The 18,685-nt window shown below is 38.6% G+C and overlaps 1 protein-coding gene across 7 annotated transcripts in view; it reads left to right on the top strand.

The window, feature by feature from the left end:
- Nucleotides 1-18,685, top strand: part of MACROD2 (mono-ADP ribosylhydrolase 2) — an 841,176-nt gene that overhangs the window by 790,374 nt on the left and 32,117 nt on the right. For all 7 annotated transcript variants that reach the window (XM_064415411.1, XM_064415413.1, XM_064415412.1 and 4 more), the window contains 4 exons: nt 2,256-2,321; nt 12,012-12,089; nt 12,710-12,784; nt 13,268-13,357. In XM_064415411.1, coding sequence (XP_064271481.1) covers nt 2,256-2,321; nt 12,012-12,089; nt 12,710-12,784; nt 13,268-13,357 — 309 coding nt within the window. The remainder of the gene's footprint in view (nt 1-2,255; nt 2,322-12,011; nt 12,090-12,709; nt 12,785-13,267; nt 13,358-18,685) is intronic.

The raw sequence follows: 18,685 nt of genomic DNA, 5'->3' as shown, positions 1-18,685 counted from the left end.
TGACGTGCTTGAAGTCCTTCTGTGTTTCATGTCCTTTTTGTCACCTTTTCTGCCTCCTAATGCGGGGCAGGCAGTGCGAGGTGAAGCCAGAAGCAAGCAGTATTACAGAATAAAATAGATTCCCATGGATCTCAGCAAACTTCATCCTCCCCAAGATAAGGGTATGGTGATGTTTTGTAAGTGCTGGAGGGCAGCCACATATCCTTCCCTGTTTTTTTCACTTTCATGCTAGTTGTATTTTAAACAGGCCCAGGGGACCAGGGAGAAGAATGCATTATTCTGTGTGAATTGAGATTGTCTTTTGAATCTCTGACTAGACTGTGGCATATGTTTTTTCAAGCAATTTTGAGCTTTTAACTTTGCCAAGTAGTGCTTGACTGCTAGCTCACCTAAGAGCTAATACTGCCTGGAGCTCCTGGCTCCAGTTGCTGAGGTTCCTGTTAAACCTGATTATAGCAACTGCAGATGCCCTATACACAGTGCTTGTCAGCGATAGTCACTCTGATGGGGTGAGTATTTCAGTTTGATTGAATAAAATACTCTTTTTTTTTTTACCCAAGAGAATTAAGGAATATTTGCCTCTTGAAACTACTACTTTGCTGTAGGTGTTTTAAAGGCATTGTGCTTTTTCCAAAACTGCTTGTTATGACTTGTTGTAATATGAGCTGTCAGAGCTGGTTTATCAGAGCCATGATATATGTTGTTTTGCTATCTTGTATTGGTACTCATGTTTCATTATTCTCATGAAGAGTGTCAAATATAAGATCCAGACATTTGAGGTCCCAGATGCAGAAAATGTCATACTTTAGGGATGCAATTTAGGTACATGCCTAAAGATAATGTCATGCCCACTCACAGCCCAATATCACCTCCTTGACCATGGGCAGATGCTGTTGCTGGAAAAAATGATTTGGCTTAACAATTTTCCCTCCTGGTTTACATAGTGGCAGGAACAGAGAGGGCCACAATTAGCCCAAATTGGTTACATGCACTTAGTGAGTCTCTGCTCTTTTCTGCTCTATGCACTGCAGAGACAAAGCATCACCAGGAACTTTGAGGGTGCTGCTTTTTCACCCCTTCTTGGCAGTAGAAAATTACCTGATTTTCCAAGGTACACAGTTGTATGCTTAGAAGATTTCTAAACACTATAAGTGACTACTGTTAGGAGCAATCCCACCAAATGTTAAAGTTCTTATTTGTATTATCTAAACCAAAGGCATAAACTTCTTCTGAGTGTGACAAACCATATACTTCAATATTGTGAAAGAAAATATAGAACAAAAATTTTATGCTCTATTCTTACCTGGTGCATTGCATAAAGATTTTTATATTCTCATTATAGGGAAAAATATCATGATATTATAAAGAAAAGTATATATCATAAAGAAAACTATTGCAGTGGAGAAAAGAATAATAGTCTGAAGAGACTGAAAATTTTAAACTGTGCAGGGTTTTTTTAAAGTCTGGCCTCCAGTTGGTCATCAATGGGCTTCACAGTTAACACATGGAAAAACAACATGGCAGGTGGTTCTGAGCTCTTCTTTCAATCTAGTTAAAAGTACTAGATGGCTATATAAGGAAAATATTTTCCCAGAATCACCAGCAAGTCTTTTGAAAGAAATTAAAGTCTAGAAATTAAAATGAAAGCTTATAAAGATTTTTAGAACTATAAAAATTAGCAAGAAATAAAATGTTTTCACTTTCACTATTTATTTAAGTTCAGGTACCAGTTGTATCTATTAACTACAATAGTTTTACCTGCATGTTCTATTATTAAAAAACTCCAAGCTGCAGATTTTTAGGGACTTTCTAATTTCAGGCCTGATTCATGAAAGCTGCTATATTCAGGAAAGCATTTGCATCTATTCATTTGGATTCCAGTGGGATTCATGGACATGATTCAATTTAAGAATGACTTAATTGTTTTTTCTCAAAATATATGGATTAAATGAAAAAAATTAATCTCAAAGCAAATAGAATACCAGCACACCCATGAAACCAATAGCTGTTCTTCTCTCTGTATTATGAGAAATTGAAATACAGATTTAACCTGGCTCTATTGGAATGTTAGATTACATCTTGCTTAGGGAAGACGATCAGACCAGTAATAGCCAGTGAATGGATGGAAGCCCAGTAAATGAAATTCAGGTCCAACACCTTGTCTCAATAAGGCATAACACTTTTTTTTCAGTAAAGTGGTTCATCAGTTTTCTATTTAATGAATAGCTTCTCTTTCATTTCCTTTGTTCTTATAGGTGAAACAAAACCTTCAGCTGCAGCCAGCCTATCGTCAGAAGACATGGAGCTGAATGAGAATAAAGGTACAGATTGGAAATTGTGTTTTGACATATCCCGTCCCAAGAGGACATTTCATGAAACTGTTTTTTCCTTTGTCTGGAAATAGCCAAAATCACAGTTAAACAATACAGAAATAGGTAAATGCTTGGATTTTCATTTACAAAAGTCTTTGTAATGAAGTACTTGGTACCAACTGTTGTGCTGGTAGGAGAGATGCCACAAATTTGTAAGTCCTCTTGTTATGGAGTTAATATTAAAATATCATACATGACATATCCAAAATAAGCCCAAAGCTTGGGCTCACTGGGGTGATTCACAGGCATATAGTTAAGCATGCATATCTATCTCAGCAATATCAGCTCCCTGTTCAGTGCTCTCCTGATGCGGGAAAAGAAAAACACAATAGCTATAAACACATCAGGAGGAGACAGGAGGAGATGAAGTCATAATAGAGAGGCAGAAAGTAATATTTATCTTGTGCAGACTGTGCTGGGCACTCAGATAATTTAGTTTGTAATAAATATTTAAAAGTGTCACAGGACCAAATGACAGGGTGTTTAGGAAACAAGAGAGATTATCTAATATAAATGTTTCAAGCTGAGATTTTTCCTGTGGAGTTGTTGGTTTACCAACAGACAGGAACCAGTGCACAGCTGTATTGTTTTTGATATTCCTCTAATAATCATGCTATTAGTTGCTTGTGCTGGTCTACATATTTCAGCATTTTTGTGGGGGTACGTCAGGAAGAAGTCTGGGTAATATACAAAATGTTTGCTACTGGTAATCCAAAACAGGAGTTATGCTATCTATAATAAATACAATCCATCACTATGGCCTTCAAGAAAGACTAATAGAAAATTTTCATGCATTTTACTGAGATAACATAATTATTAACATCCATTAACTTATTTATTTTAAAAGATTTAATGTTTAATTCAGCATCGCTACTTGACTCTCTTCTCATTTTTCTAGATAAGTGTGACAGGGTGTGAGATCCTGCCCTTTTGTTCAAAGCCACATGCTGGACAGCCTACATACTTACCTGATTATGAGTTCAAAGCCTTGTGCAGGTTGATTTAAGTGCTCTTTGAACAGATTGATTGATGCTGCAAAATAAAAAAAGAACCACAAACCTTTGCTGGAGCACTGGCTTTTGCTTTTGATACATCACAAATTGAAGTCGTGGCAAGGGTAGTGGAAGGCAGAAATAGTGATGGATTCAATGCCAGCATGGCTGGTGATAGCCTGTCATTAATTTCTCTTGTTTTGATGACATTTGGCCTGTTTATGTATTCTCTATCTGGAAGACTCCCCATTTTGTCTGTTTCACAATGTGAGGGTCACAGCAAGGCTTTGGGTTTGGATCTTCCTTTTCTGTCTGCAGTCAGCTGACAATCCCAACAAATTGGTATTGTCTGAGTGTTTGTTCCTAAATGAAGAAGAGGACTGTCTTCTGATAAGCTTCTCAGTGTGTAAACTCTCCAGGTTTTTACGCCATTGCATTGGAAGTCTCTTCTTAGGAAAGAAATCGTCTTTGTGTGATAAGTCTCACTTTTCATATAATATATTAAGAATATGTATAGTGTTTTCCCCTCTTCTCTTGGGAGGCTTACAGAAGAGCTAGTGCCCTGAGAGATCCAAAGTGCATTATCTCTTTGATGTCCTACCTCTCCTCATAAGAAAGATGGGAAGCATCTGGTAGGGAAAAAGGAGTGAGACAAACTCTCTTCCATAGATTTTGTTTGTAAAACTGTAGAAGTTAAAAAAAAAAAAAAAAAGAATAAAAGAAAAGCTAAGATCATGTTTTCACATTTGCTTGCTAGTCATTTTTAATGGAAATGAGAATTTTGAACAGCAAGGCCACCGTGGACCAGGCCATGGTTTTAATCCTTATTTCCATTGGTAGATTTTCAGCTTTGCAGATTTTTACTGTGAGGGTACCAAGGCATTGGTAGAGGTTGCACAGAGAAGCTGTGGATGCCCCATCCCTGGAAGTGTTCAAGGCCAGGATAGAACTTTGACCAGCCTGGTCTAGTGGAAGGTGCCCCTGCTGGGGGCTAGGAATGAAATTACCTTCAAGATTCCTTCCAACCCAAACCACTCTGTGATGCTTGAATGTTTCTGTAATTTCAGATTTGGAGGGGTTTTTAAAATAAATAATACTGTTATAAAAAAAAGTGCTACTTCTGGAGAAATGGCACTTTTACAAAATCCTGGCATTTCTGAAAACACCTGATGCTCCCAAAACAAATTCCATCTTTCAAATTGTTTGCCCACTGAGTTAACAAGGCTAAAACCTCCAGGTTCTGGAACATACTAATTTCTCTAGTTTATCTTCAACTAAATGAACAGGACATAAAGCATTTAAGGAAATTATGTTTTCCCAGTCCTTCCACTTAATTACTGTAAAGGATTTATGGCAAAGAAATCTAGCTTCACATTCCCAAAATGCATCATTTAAACCACTCTTTCCTGCTAGGAAAGTTTAGGTCTTTCAAATGTCAGCTCACTTTGAGTGCACCAAAACAAGGATTTTGATTCCAATTAGAATTGACTTGCAGTTTTTCTGCCTTTTTTTTTTTTTCCTCATGTTTCTGGGATTAAAATATAGCAAACACATTGACATAGTTATTGCTCTAAAATGTGATGATATTCCAAACAAAGCACATCCATATCTGCTACTATGAAGAGCTAGGATTTTTGTTGTAAGTGTGTCCTCTTTATCATTTTTTTTAAAGGAAAAGAGGGAGGATGGGAACATGAAAGGGATTTTCATTATAAGAGTGGGGGGCAATGCAGGAATTACACTCGAGGGGCTTAGATTAAAATGAAAACCTCCTGTGAGACTGCAAATCTCACATTAATCTAAAAGTATATGTCTTCTGTTACCATAGGAGAGATACTGTCCAGGAAAATAAGTCCACACAAACCCAGTTTGCACATGGCCTTTGAGCAAACTGAATCTTTTCAGCGTTCATTTGTCTCCAGAAAAAAAAGTGGGGGAAGGCAGATGCAGGAAGGGGGAGAACAGTCATATTTCAAAAATATCAGGATTTTCAATGCAACACTGTAGAGATATCCTCTTACTCCAGTCTGTGCCAAGTTTCTCTTTCCACTGTCTGCAAAGAACTGTTGCAATTTTACCCTTATAAACTTGCATGCTTAACTATGATCTCCTAGGGGAGAGTTGACATCTCTGGGCAGCACCCAAATTTCGAGTGAGAGATGCTTCTTTCTATGAAGTGTAAGGGCAGAACAAAGTGGTTAAAGTCATTAATGTTTATGCATCAGGCAGGCTGCACTCAGTCTGGTATGTCTGTCTGTACAAGATTGTGCTGGGGCAACAAACTCATTTTAAACTGACCACGTAGTCTGTAGAGATTGGATTGAAGGATTGAACCTGTGCTTAAGTTTTGTTAAAGAGAGTATGTGTACATGCGTGTGTGTGTGTGTGTGTGTTTCAGAGAATATTTTGCATCTTCATCTCAGTTGCCTCTTCTACTAATTACTATTTAACCCAATTTAATGATTAGACTTTCTGGCAGGAAAATGTAAATAGGAACTGGATTTAGTACAAGTGAAGCATAAATCCCTACTATGCAAAGTTTCTGTGCACAATACATTGATTATAATTCATTAGCACTTAATAAGAACTGAATTTTCATTTGAAGGTCAACTAAATTAAATCATATACTAATTAATTTTAAAAATAAAGAAGTGATTGATTAATTATTTCCAGGTGTTCACCAAATTCTGGGCTTTCGTGGGAGTGCCATTGAAAGCAAGTCACTGTTTTTCTGCATTCTCTGGAGTCAGATTCAGTTGGCTGGAGGGCTTGTGTTTTCAGAAGCAGAATTAGATCTATGACTTGGCTAGGGGTTAGCCCTAAAAATTCTCTTTGGGCAACCCAGAAGCTGGTAAGTATCCTGACTGTAAAATATAATGGGTATAAATTCCTGTTTAGCCAGCTGTAGCTCTCAGTATGGAAAAATCATGATGTCCTAAAGACGTAAATGATTGAGAAGGGATAAACTGAAAAAGCATTTAAAATGCAGGGGAGCTGTGCAAATTGACATAAATTAGTCATTGGTAAGCATGTGAAAAAGATTGACTGAAAAGCCAATATGTTTAGAAAGAGGTATTTAAAATCAGTTCTTAGGTGCATATTAAGACATCTAAATGACTGACCTGATTTTGAGCACTCAGCAGCTACCAATGAAATGTTTTTACTTCACCTTTGGGCTATGATTACACCTAAAGTTTCAGCCTGAAAAATTTCAATTATAGGTAACTGAAAAAGAACCTTTTTCAATGGAAGAGTTTTAACACCCTCAGCCATACCCGTGGCTTTGCATGCCTACTCAAGTGATAACATTTTTCTGTCCCTTGGTTAGAAGGATTCCTGTGAAAGCAAACTAACACAAGCTAATTTGTGGGGTTTGGAGTTTTTAACCAGGGATGTCAGCACCACCATCCAACCAGCCACTTATTCTCTTAACAACTTCCACAGGGTTCACTGCAAGCTGTTTGTAATGTGGGTTTTTCACTTCTTCACATTTAATCTGACCTGAGTTGTGCATCCAGATGGGGTCTAGCCCCTGAACTACTCAAGAGGTATTTCTGCTCTGCCCTTCACCAGTATTAGTGTCTGTAGCAGTGAACACTAATCCACTTACCTGGTTTATTTAAATCCTCTTATTTTTGAATATTAGCTGACCTGGAGCCTTTCAGCTGTGCTCCCATCAGTCCAGCACGAGAGCCTGCTCTTTCATCTCCTCCCTCCAGTCCTTTCCCCTGGACAGGCTCTAACCAAGGCAATCAGGTTTTTCTCAGCTTTTTCATTTCCCAGAGCCCTGTACAACAGGTCCTGCTCCTTATGTCAGGAGAAGGATGCCCACAGTTTTTATACCAGCTGCACCTGGAATTTCTCAGGTGGACAGAAGGTGAGATGCCCTTCTGTCAGCTTGAAGCACAAACAAGTGGAAGAAGTATTTGGTGGTCTCACCTGCAGAGATGAACTGTTTGGTCTATTACCTGAAAACTTGATAAAATATCTCTAGGAATTGTTGCACCTAAAAAGATCTGGTTTACTAAGCATATTTAAACTTGGGCTCCAATAAATCTAGTCTGTTATAAAGATAGATTAAAATGAAATCTTGGTGGATATAAAAATAACATTTTGAAGTCAAAGCTCAAGAATCTCTTCCTAACTTCTCATAAATCATCATTTTATAGTACTTCATTTTAACATATTTTCCTCAGTTTATGAGGCAAAAGAATACCCTAATCATGTGGAAGCCTCCATGCACAGCATTACCTGTAATTTTAGATGTCTGCTTGATTTCTTTCACTCTGGAAGTATTCCAGTCATTTATCACAGTATCGTGCTTAAAAAAATAAAATGTACTGAACCTGTTTCTTTCCTAATGACCAGCATTTTCCCACTTTGATCTTCTTACAGCTCTCTAAAACATGGTGATTTATCTATGCTGTGTACAGGACCCAGGTGTTCTGCACATTAGAAACTACTCAGTAAATAAGCCATACAGAGAGTAGCTGGGGAAGTGAATTTTAAAAGAGCATGAAAACCACTTAACATTCAGTTCTTACCATCTCCCCTCTTCCTTAGCTTTTGCAGAATCATGTTTGAGCAGCATTGCCTCATACAGTCAAAAGAAAAATTAATAATATGGAAAAGCATGGGGATTTATACAGGATTTAGACAAAATAGTGCATGACTGTTGGCAGGAAGGATAGGATTGATAGTTCACTGCAAGCTACATGGTTTTATTGGAGATGAATTCAACATACAGTTGACAGGAGCAGTGAATATACTTACAGACTATTCTGATAAGTTTATTTAAAGCCTAAATATTTCATAAACAGATTGTTAAAGACTGGGGCTAATTCCCAGGTGGACTCAAGCATGCAGTCCCACGAAACACTTGTTTCAATAAAATGAAGGATAGCAGAGACAAGCACTCCTGACACGGACCCTGCCACTCCAGCCAGCAAGGAGGAGTTTGGAGGGAACTAAGGGATGCTCAGACTTCAACGAGCACTTAAGCTCCTCGTGTGCAGTAGATAAATGTGGCCTATCTTTGGCTTATTTATGCAATTAAATCTCCTGTTTGGTTCCTTCGTGTGTGATTTTAGGAACTGTGTTCCACTGTGGTATCAGAAAGAGGGTTTCTTTCAGTCCTGACTGGAGGAGTGTTAACTTTTACAGCCCCAATTTGTACTTACCCAAAGTAAATAGTGCCCAGTGTGTGTGTTATTAAAAAGTTAAGCAATACTGTGCTGTGAAAGAGTATCCTGGCTTGGATTCTCTGGTATGACTTAGCAGATAATTAACTATGTTAGGAGAAGGCTAAGATTGCTTTATGCTATTTTACAAAATCAGGTGAGTAAGAGGTGAACAAAGGCCTTAGGGACAGCCAGAGCTCTTGTAGACCTTGGAATCATACAGGACTATAATACTGGCCTTACACACAGTTGCACAAGGCTCCAAAGGGCTACATGGGAACAGAGGATCAGCTGAGCCTGAGGAATACCCCTATCCTATTAAAAACTTGCACAGAGAATGTAGTGTATCATAAGCGTTTTTATTGATAACTGCCTTTGGTTTTACACTTTCACTTTTGCTTTGCACAGATTTGCTTCATAAATCTGGATTTATTACTTCGCTTTATTTTACTCTTGTTAATCCTAAAAGTAAATCTGTCTTTGGACATGTTGGCTTGAATATTTAGTGCAATATTTGGATTTGAAAATAAGGAACCTTTGATATGATCTTGACATTAAGGATTTTGGAGCTCAGAATCTGCATGGTAAAACCAATCAAGACAGGTTTCTGCTTCTGATATAAAACTGGGAGACTTTTACAGCTAGGCAGTATCTTCTGTCCTTTGTCTGTTATTTTCAGAGACACGCTTTGCAAAAAACAACCTGCGAAAAATTATCATTGTAAATTGCCTGGGATAATTTGGAATTCAGTGCAGTTACATTGCTTTCTCAAACACTGGAGCAATTAGGCAACTGTTTATGATAAAATCAAAGTTTAACACAAAATTACAATTGCTTGAGAATGAAGCCCATGGGACAGACTGCCAGCTGTGCCAGTAGGTGGGAATAGTGATGGCACCCCTCCCTCTGTGATGCTGCATGAGAAATGGCAGCATGATGGGGCACATACAGCAGTCAAGCATGAGCCTTCTTAAAATCCATTAGTGTCATTGACCACTGCACGTAATTGTGCCAGCGATGCTGAGAATTGGTTTTTGCATTAAGTTGCAGTCATTCCTCATCCAGGGAAAAAAAGGTGGCACCAGTGAACCCTAAAGGCACCAGTCTGGGAGTATGAAGGTGCAATAGATGTGGGATAAGAGAGCTCTAAGGGAGTGATGGGGCAGAGCTGCTTGCTGCTCCCCCTCCCAACGCAGGTGACACAATACTTACTGTTGGACCTGGAGAACCAGCAAAGGGAAAACCTGCTGCCCATGATTAGGGTGAGCCCCCAGAAACCTTTGCAACCCTATGTTGATTTCTTCTATCCCATTGGTTCTTCCCCTTTGCTCTGCCCCTGCACCCTCATCCCACTGGTCCCAGTGTTTTATCCCATCCCCTGCCTTTCCCATTTTCCCTGCTCCTTGGAGCTCATGTTCTTGGCATCTTTCACAGAGTGCCCTGCTCACAATAAAGGTTTATTCTCTGTGGAGTATCATACAAGGAAGACTTGGAAGAATTGAACAGCTAGCCAGTGTGAAGTAAAGATGTGCCTGTGCCCCTGAGCCGTCCTTCTCAGGACACTTCTTCGGGAGAGTCATGGCACCCTTACCACCACTCTGTCCACTGCGGCACTTACCATCCCTCTTGACTGCTTGAAGGGCTGTGTTTGGCATCATGTACTCAAGGCAGAGGACTTCTGATTCCAGCTTTGCCAGCACAATTCCATTTACAAGCATGCAGCTGTATCATACAGAAAAATATATTATATTAATTTAGGGTATGGAGTTACAGGTAGTACAGGTCTTGGCTTGTCTGAAATCCTGAGAGCTGTGTCAAAAACCTCAGCAAAGCCAGAATTTCCCTCAATGTGTTTCAAGTTTGCTTGAAAAATTCCCTATAGAATTTCTTGCTACCAAGAATTTTTTGGTACCAGGAGATCCTTCCTGGATTTTTGATTAAACTTGGAATTTGATAAAATTTGAATTTAGTTTTGCTCCAATTCAGGCTGATAAGGATAATCCTTTGAACTTCATTGTACAATATGGTATGGAAGACTGGTGCAGTAGGGCAAATGAAAGTGCAGCAAGTATAAAGTTTAGCAAGTTGTACATCAGTGAGTTATTCTACTTTCAAACTTGGGTTTTTTAAACTTATTGTCATGCCATGAAAGTAAGAAACTGTGTGGGTAATTAAATATTTGCCTTGGGGGATTATTTGCAGTTAATTAAAGCCACAAAATTTCAGCACATACCTTTCCTACAGATTATTAAATTCGGATCAGATATTAAAAACCTAGCTTTCTACTTATCCATCAGAGATTACTTTTGGACACTTTCAGGAACAGAGTTTTACAGGGGCATCCTTGGGTAATTGTAAATTTTGCTCAACAATGTTGTTGAGAGGGACCTTCCAGAACTAAAGCTGTAAAAGCACTGTCAGGACATAATTTATTATCATGTGCTGTAGATCTTTTGGCACCTTCATCTACTTTTTCCATTGAGCAGGATTTTAGAAAGCATCTCACATGGGAACACAAACTGATTATCTGCTGCTGCTGTTATGACCTGGAGTGGACTTATCCTTGTGGTTTGCACAATGTCCAGTTAGATCAGCACTGGTTTTTAACGAGGTTCAAAGAGAGCTCTTTATCCAGTCAAATCTGTGTCTGAAGAGGATGAGCAAAATCACTAAACCACACTAAATTGAGTGTCTGTGTTTCTGTATTACCTGAATGCAGTGGAATTATGCATTATGTACTTTTCCATCCCTGTGCAAAAACTGGCTGTTGTCAGAAAATGCTGTTTGATGCAACAAAATAATGCCTTGTGTTTATGAAGACCCCAGATAGCACAGCAGTTGGACTTTCTGCCAAAATGTAATTTAAGTCTCAATGTGGCACTGGTTCCAAGCATTGTTTTGGGCAGTTCTATTTTGTAGTCTGCCCCAAAAAAGAAAAGCACTCTTGGCCATAATGACCTTGGGAGCTTTGTCATCAAGTGACATGAGGCTAGGATTTACATGGGGATTTATGGGATTTAATGTTTCTGGAAAGATTTAAAGTTTCTGTAAATTCAACCATGAAAAACTGTTATGCTAAAGAAATAATAAATCACCTTATTTATCAAGTAGGTGGTTCATGGTATTTCTCATAGATTTGTGCTGCTCCATTCATTAGGAATAAAATTCTTGGTAGTGCTGCTGATTATTCTTATGCAGCCTTCTTCGCCAGCTCCTGGTTTAAGGTTTGTACTGCCAACAAAACACTACTCAGTAAGGGTAGGGATTCTGAAATTAATTTGAATAATTGGAACCCACAAATATATTTCTGTAGTTTATAAGACTGTAGTTAAACAGATAGAAAATTGGTCAGTGTATCAAAATGCCAAATATGAAGCTGGCACCTAAGAGCTCCTCTAACTCAAGTCTACTTTTCCAGCATGAAAACTGCTTCAGGATTTATTTGTTTGTTTGCTTTTTTTCCTCAGATTCCCTGAAAGACTCCAAAGGCACACAGAAGGGTGATTCAGTGCATCCTGTGGTGTGTGAACAAGATCAAGCCAAAGGTAAAGTTTTGTATCAAAGTTTTTTAAGACAGACATGATGAGCCAGTGTGAAACTTTAGTTCTTCTAGTGTCAGCACCCAGTGGGCTTCAGCCTGACTTCTGCCACCTTAAGGAAATGCTGTTGTCTGGTAGAGGTTACATGTCAGCCAGTTGTGGGGCAGTAACCCCTGATGCTACTGGGAAAGCCACGTGTCTCTGAATAGGTTTAGCCATACTGATCCTGAGCACATAGCACTGTTATTGTGTCCTCCTGTGTTGTTATTGTGGTTCTGAAAGCCCGTGGGGTGTTTCTGTTCCTTCTGCTAACCATCAAGTGCAAGCACTTTACAACAGCTCCTATGAGAAACAGCATCAAGGCTGAGCTGCAAAAGAAAAACTGTAAGTGCTGCAGGGTCAGTTTTGACCAGCTAACTAACCTAATGCTTAGTACTGTTAAGTGATATTTTCGTATATAAAATGTGTCCAACATGGTTCACTTACTAGAAAAAACAGCAGTGCTTGGCTTAGAACTACCATGCTGTAGTTCTACAGTTCTAAGGTTCATGTTCTGTTTTAATGAATTTAGCATTGCCTGCAAGCAGCATCATCCTGGTACCATTTTCTGTTTGCTGTATTAACAGGACAACAGGATGTTTCTGCAAATGAGGACATAAAAACTGGGGCAGATTCCCAAGACTCCTGCATGGAAATAGAAGGTACACCTTGTGTTTTGAAATCAAAAAGCAAGATTAACAAGCGAAAACACTAACACAGAATCATGGAATCATAGAATGTCTGGGATTGAAGGACCTTAAAGATCATCTAGTTTCAACCCCCCTGCCATGGGCAGGTACAGCCGGGTTGCTCAAAGCTGCATCCAACCTGGCCTTCAACATGTCAAGGGGTGGGGCATGGACTGTGTTTGTCTCTGGGATTGTGATGAGTCCCAGTGAAGATCCATGTTTGGAGTAGGCACATGGGATTTTGTGCTAAATCCCAGAAAGTTCAGTATCTTTAAGGCTTGGCACTGAACTAGAGCTCCTTGAATTTCCTTGAACAGCTTTTTTATTTGTACTCATGGAGGAAAAGATCCTTTTCCTCTGCCAGTGTTTTTAATGGCAAGGAATCTAGTGGGTGTTAATCCTTTCATGTCCATTCTGAAAAGCCTTACTCTTCATCTTTTTATCAAATTTATTCAGATCCAATGTTGAACCAAGAAGACACAACAGAAGCTGAGACTCCTTTGATACTTGGTGCAGAGGAAAAGGAAGAAGGAAAAGAAGAAGGAGGTGAGCCTATTATAAAGCAGATGGAGACAGAGAATGCTGCAGGCCTCATGTTATCCTTTTCTATTGTGAGGAAACATGGAAAGGGCACAGAAAATGCTCTTTTTCCCCCTAAGGAAAAATATTTTTTTATCTTATCTTTAAATGTAGTTTTGATATATTGGACTTGGATTTCAATAGGAAGCTATGTGCAAAAAAGTGCACACTCAGGTTCAAAAGTGTGTTTAAATACTCTCCTCACTTTATGTTTTTTTGCATTTAAGCCCATAATGCTGATTAAACAACTAATTTATGCCCATGTAAGTATCCTTTTGATCACATTTGCTAGAAACATTCAGACTATTTAAATAAATGGGTATGACAATTATTTGTGAGGTCATTAATAGAGATTTAACTAAAGAGTAACTAAAACTAGTAATTCTAGTGAAGAAACCAATACTTGGAGTGAGGATGCAAATGCAGAGTCCTCTGAAGCAGTAATTTTTTAATGGGAGTAAAGTGTTTAAAACCTTGGGAATGCTTTTGCAAGGAAATGTAGAAGTTTAAGTGTTGGATGCTCCTGGGAACCCTGCAATCATCTCACCATTTGTAAAGGCACATGGTTATATAAAAAATAATGTATTATGTAAATAATTCTCTAATTTTAAAGTAACTCCTAGTTAATTATATAGTCATTTGTAGAGTCCAAGGATGAATTTTACAGTTCCAAATTAAAATGCAGACATGATTTTTATTGAAAATTCAGATCAATACTAACTGTGTTGTCCTAATTATGAAATTCTTTTCTCAGCCACATTGACACCAACTTAATTGCAAACCTGCGTTAGCAATATTGACAATTTTCTTTGCTGCAAAGCCAGGTTAATAGAACCTCTTTTTTCATATACAGCTAAACAATATTTCGCTTTCTTTTTTTTTTTTTAATTTTAATTGCCTATCCAAGTTGAGACTAAGCACATCTCCTTCTTATCATTTGTGTTAATGGTATTGGTTTTGTGCTGTGTTAATGATGGTGAAGGTAGAATTTATATAATTCTTACATTCAAATTCAGGTAAATGGTACCACACCACCTCAGTTGCAAACCCAGGTCATTCAGTACAGGCTCACTATGACTGCAAATACCAATGCTGTTATGCTAATCTCCACCAAATAGAAATTATTTACATAATATTTTATGCATCTTCACAACTAAATTGGAAAAAATTTACCTTTATTATTTGCACATTTTCCCCTCTTTACTACCTTAGTGTCCCCGACAGCTAGGGACTGTCCTTAAGTTCTCAGAAGAGAGATTATATTTCAACATCTGTGCTACTTACTATTAAAATATGCAATGTTAAGGAAAAGCAGGTAATGTCAGAAAAGAGTTGTTCTTGGCACCTTTCCTTTTCCAGCCCTTGACTTAAAAGTTTCAAATACTAAGTAAAAAAGTTCTTGCTAACTATTTTGGAACTTGTTCCTTCCTGGGGTCTCAGGTGTTGATACTGTGCAGGGTTCATCTGATCCAAAGCTTGTTGAAGTCCATAGAAGTAGTGTCATCAATTTAAGTGATCTTTTGGTAAGTTCCATGATAAGAGGAGATGTGCTGAGTCTGTGTGCAGGATAACAGCATAAATATTCTGTTCAGCTTCTTCCAAAGATATTGTCTTTGGTGCAGGAAAAATAAATGGGTGCTCCTGCAGAGCAGGAGCAGAGAAGGAAATAAAGCCTTTCCTTTGTCTTGTTTTCATTCTTGTGGGTCTAAGCACCCTCATAGCTCATCTTGCTAGTTGCTTCTTGTTCTGGTGGGCACAAATTCTACCACATGGGTTTTGAAAGTTTGCCATAAAGTGAAGTGGGTCTGGACAAAAAAAAAGGTAAGAAAAATAAAATCAGCTGAAGTTCAGACTTCATAAGGTATATTTCCTAGTGAGAGATTCCACTTAATGGAAAGAGATTACCTGGCATTAAAAAGAGATTTAATATGTGACTTTATTTTATGTAACCTGAGTGCTACCTCCTAAAGTAATTCAGCTGAAAGTTTTCTAGCAGCACACACAGTACATTTGATACAGGATGAAATGCTGTATTTTTGTGTAAGAATGTGGAGAAAAGGCTAATGTGGGACTGCTAGTCCTGTTAAACAGAAATTCATGGATCCTTAGTTGGTTTGACCTATTCTGGATCTATATGCATAGCCAAATGCAGCAACTACTAAATTCCAAATTACCTGGTCTTTCTGTTCTACATGAGATTTTCTTGTGCTTGTTTTCAAACTCATCCCAGAGCAAAGGGTAGCATGTAGCTGCCTCTCTCTTCTCTCTGTCTCACTGGGAGTGTCAGATTCTTGGGAGTCATCTGCAATCCCTTCAGTCCTCAGAACTGGAGCTGTGTAAGTCCTTAAAGGACCAACAAAGAACAAAGTCCTTTTTCCAACCTAAAGCTAGATTTCTGCTCAGTTACTGATCATGGCTTTGAAGCATGCTAGGAAGTTTTTCAATGATGTGGTTTTCCATAGAAAAAATGTCTGTTTGTTGATGTTTTAGAGATGTCTCAGTTTACATGAACTTCTGCCAAACCACAGGTTATCTTCTGATTTAATTGTGCAAATTTTACTGCCAGCTCATCTCTCTGTTTTGGGGTTTTTTAAAGCTTGCAGAGTCCTTTCTGTGTAGCTCATTTCGCTTCACAGCTCCAGGGTCATGCTGTAGTGTGAATTCCCATGAAGTCCCAGATCTTGGTGCTTTCAAGGTTCTGGGATGCTGGGAGCCCAGAGGAATGAAGAATCAAAATCTTGGCAGTTGCACTCCTAACTCCCATTGCCAGCAGTAAGAACCAAGCCAGATTACCCTGAAGAATATAACAATGTGAGGCACTGTGTGTTTCATAAAAACCTGCTGTTGCTTTTTCAAAATCAGTAATAAAATATCACATGTGCCAATTTATTCCCTTTTTTCCTACTGCAACTTGAAGTTATATATTATGAGGGAGCAGCTGAAGAAAAAAGGCAAGCTAAGATGCCTTTTTCATTTTTTTCCAACTACTATTATGCACTCATTCTGGTTCACAAAAAATAATGAAAATCTATGTTTCTTATAAGATTGGGGAATATTCTCAAATCCCTTTATTAAAAACCAGAGCAAGTGGTGATCACTGACCTATTTGCTGACTAGGTAAGTGTACGCAGTTTTAACAGACCTTTTGGCAGTGCCTTTATATGTACACTTGGAAGTAGTCCTGTTGTGTTGTGTTGTAATGACCATGCACTCAGCACTTATTTGTAGGTTTAATCAGCACATTTATTCCACAAAACAATTTGCAGCACATGGAAGTAAATCCCATACTTGTGTGAATATGCAGCCAGTTTCTCTTCTGAGCCCACTCTCACCTCTGTCATCTTATTTCCCCTCTCTTTCTATCTCCCTTCATTGAGACATTCAATATGATGATTTTCCTCACTAATCACCCTTGGAAGACCTTTAACTCTTTGAAGGGGTAGGATTTCTGTCAAAGCCCTAGAAAATTAACAGGTATGGCTGTTATTTCCCTGTTTTCTCTCTTCTCTATGTGGGCTGAAATATTTTGTCATCTTGTACCAATTTGGAATATTGTTTGAGTTTGATGTGTGATGTTTCTCCACATGAGAAACATATTAGAGTGGCTGTGTAGAACCCTCGCCTTAACCATGAGGTTAGGGCTGGCTCAGGGACAGGCTGGGGGAGGTTTCCATCATTTGCAGTACATGTGATTTCCTTTGTCAGTCTTCTGATCAGTGCTTGTTTACTCTGAATTTGAAGTCTTCCTAATTTCAGATTTGAAGTCTGCCATATTCTGTTCTAGCTAAGCCCAGTTTTGCTCAACAGTCTTTGTAATATGAATAGCTGTAACTCTGTAGGCAACACTCTGTCCATTCTTCTCTTGTCCATTTTCCTTTAGCAGGAGTGATAATTTTATGATGTAATTTTGGAAAAAACTAAATATTCCAAAACCTGGGGAAAAGAGCTCTCATGTTTTACAGCTTCAGTCTCAGGCATTTATAGGATTTTATATGCATTGGTACAGTCATAAATAATGTCAGAATAATGACTTTGTTATCAAACAGTCAAAATTTTCAAAATTACATTGTGGCTATAGAGAAATGAAAGAATTCTTGAGAAAGATCTTTTTGGACAAATCTGACATTTTTATTACTGATTCATGGCAATTTTATTGCTTAACCAAACTCCTTTAATTCTTCAAGTGGGAAAGATGAGACATTTTTGGGAAAAAAAAAGTCTTCACTAGAATCTTTAAATAGGTAATTTTACTTTGTTTGGAAAGAAAATAATACTGTAGATTGCTGTGGTTTCTAGACTACTTCTAGTATAAAGGCTCCAACTTCTTTTGTTTAGTTGCTTAAAAAGGAGAGGAATAAATATCCTGAACCAGACATAGTGCATTTGGCGTTTGATAAGAACCCATACTGAATAGATCAGAGGCCATTTTTTGGGCTGTTACAGCATATTCAGATGCTAAATATGAAATATATCTTTAAAATCCTATTCTAACAGATACTGATGTTTGGCAAAGCAAAAGAAAAGTGCACCACTGGACTTTTTTGCAGAAATGTTGGAAAGGCTGTGGAACCAGAAAGTTGCAAATGGGTATTTAAAGCTCTAGGCTATGCAGAGATAAGGACTGTAGATGGGACTAGTGGGAGGTGTGCAGAGAGATTAGGAATGGAAATCCTAAAAGGTACCTCACCTGTGAAGCTTCACTTTACATACCTTTATTTTCTTGAGAACTTGACAAAATTCAGTGTGAACTTTGTGAAGTTCTGAAGAAAGAGAACTTTCCTCAAGGAAGAGAACTTCAAGAAAGCTCACTTCCCAGTGAACTTTTCAGCTGCAGCATCAGCCAGTTGAGGACATTTTGTGACCAGATTAAGTGTGCCAGCCCACCATTCTGACTTTGTGGTGGTCCAAGGGCTCTATCAAGCACTCTTCCCTCCTGAAGGCATTACAGTGTGGTAGAAAAGGATATCCAAGTCATTTCTACACCTCGTGGAAGTCGCCAGGTGAGGCTCACCTGCATCCTCTTTGCTCTACTTACACATTGCAGACTGCAGAAGAGGAGGGGGGTTTGGCCCCACTGTTTGTGTGGGGGCTTTGGCAGATGTGAAGTGGGAGGTGTCCAGGCTCTTACATCAGCAAAGAGGCTTCACTGATGGTGGAGGATGGGGCAGCAAATGGGATGCAAACCTCCTGCAGGGCTTTCCTGAGGGTGCTTCCCTGAGGATGCTGTGCAGCACTGTGCATTGGCAGTCAGGGTGGTTATTACACTGTCAGTAGTCTGCTCTAGATATTGATTTC

The sequence above is a fragment of the Passer domesticus genome, chromosome 3 (assembly GCF_036417665.1).
Source record: "Passer domesticus isolate bPasDom1 chromosome 3, bPasDom1.hap1, whole genome shotgun sequence".
NCBI classification, from domain to species: Eukaryota; Metazoa; Chordata; class Aves; order Passeriformes; family Passeridae; genus Passer; species Passer domesticus.
This window is presented reverse-complemented; position numbering and strand designations above follow the sequence as displayed.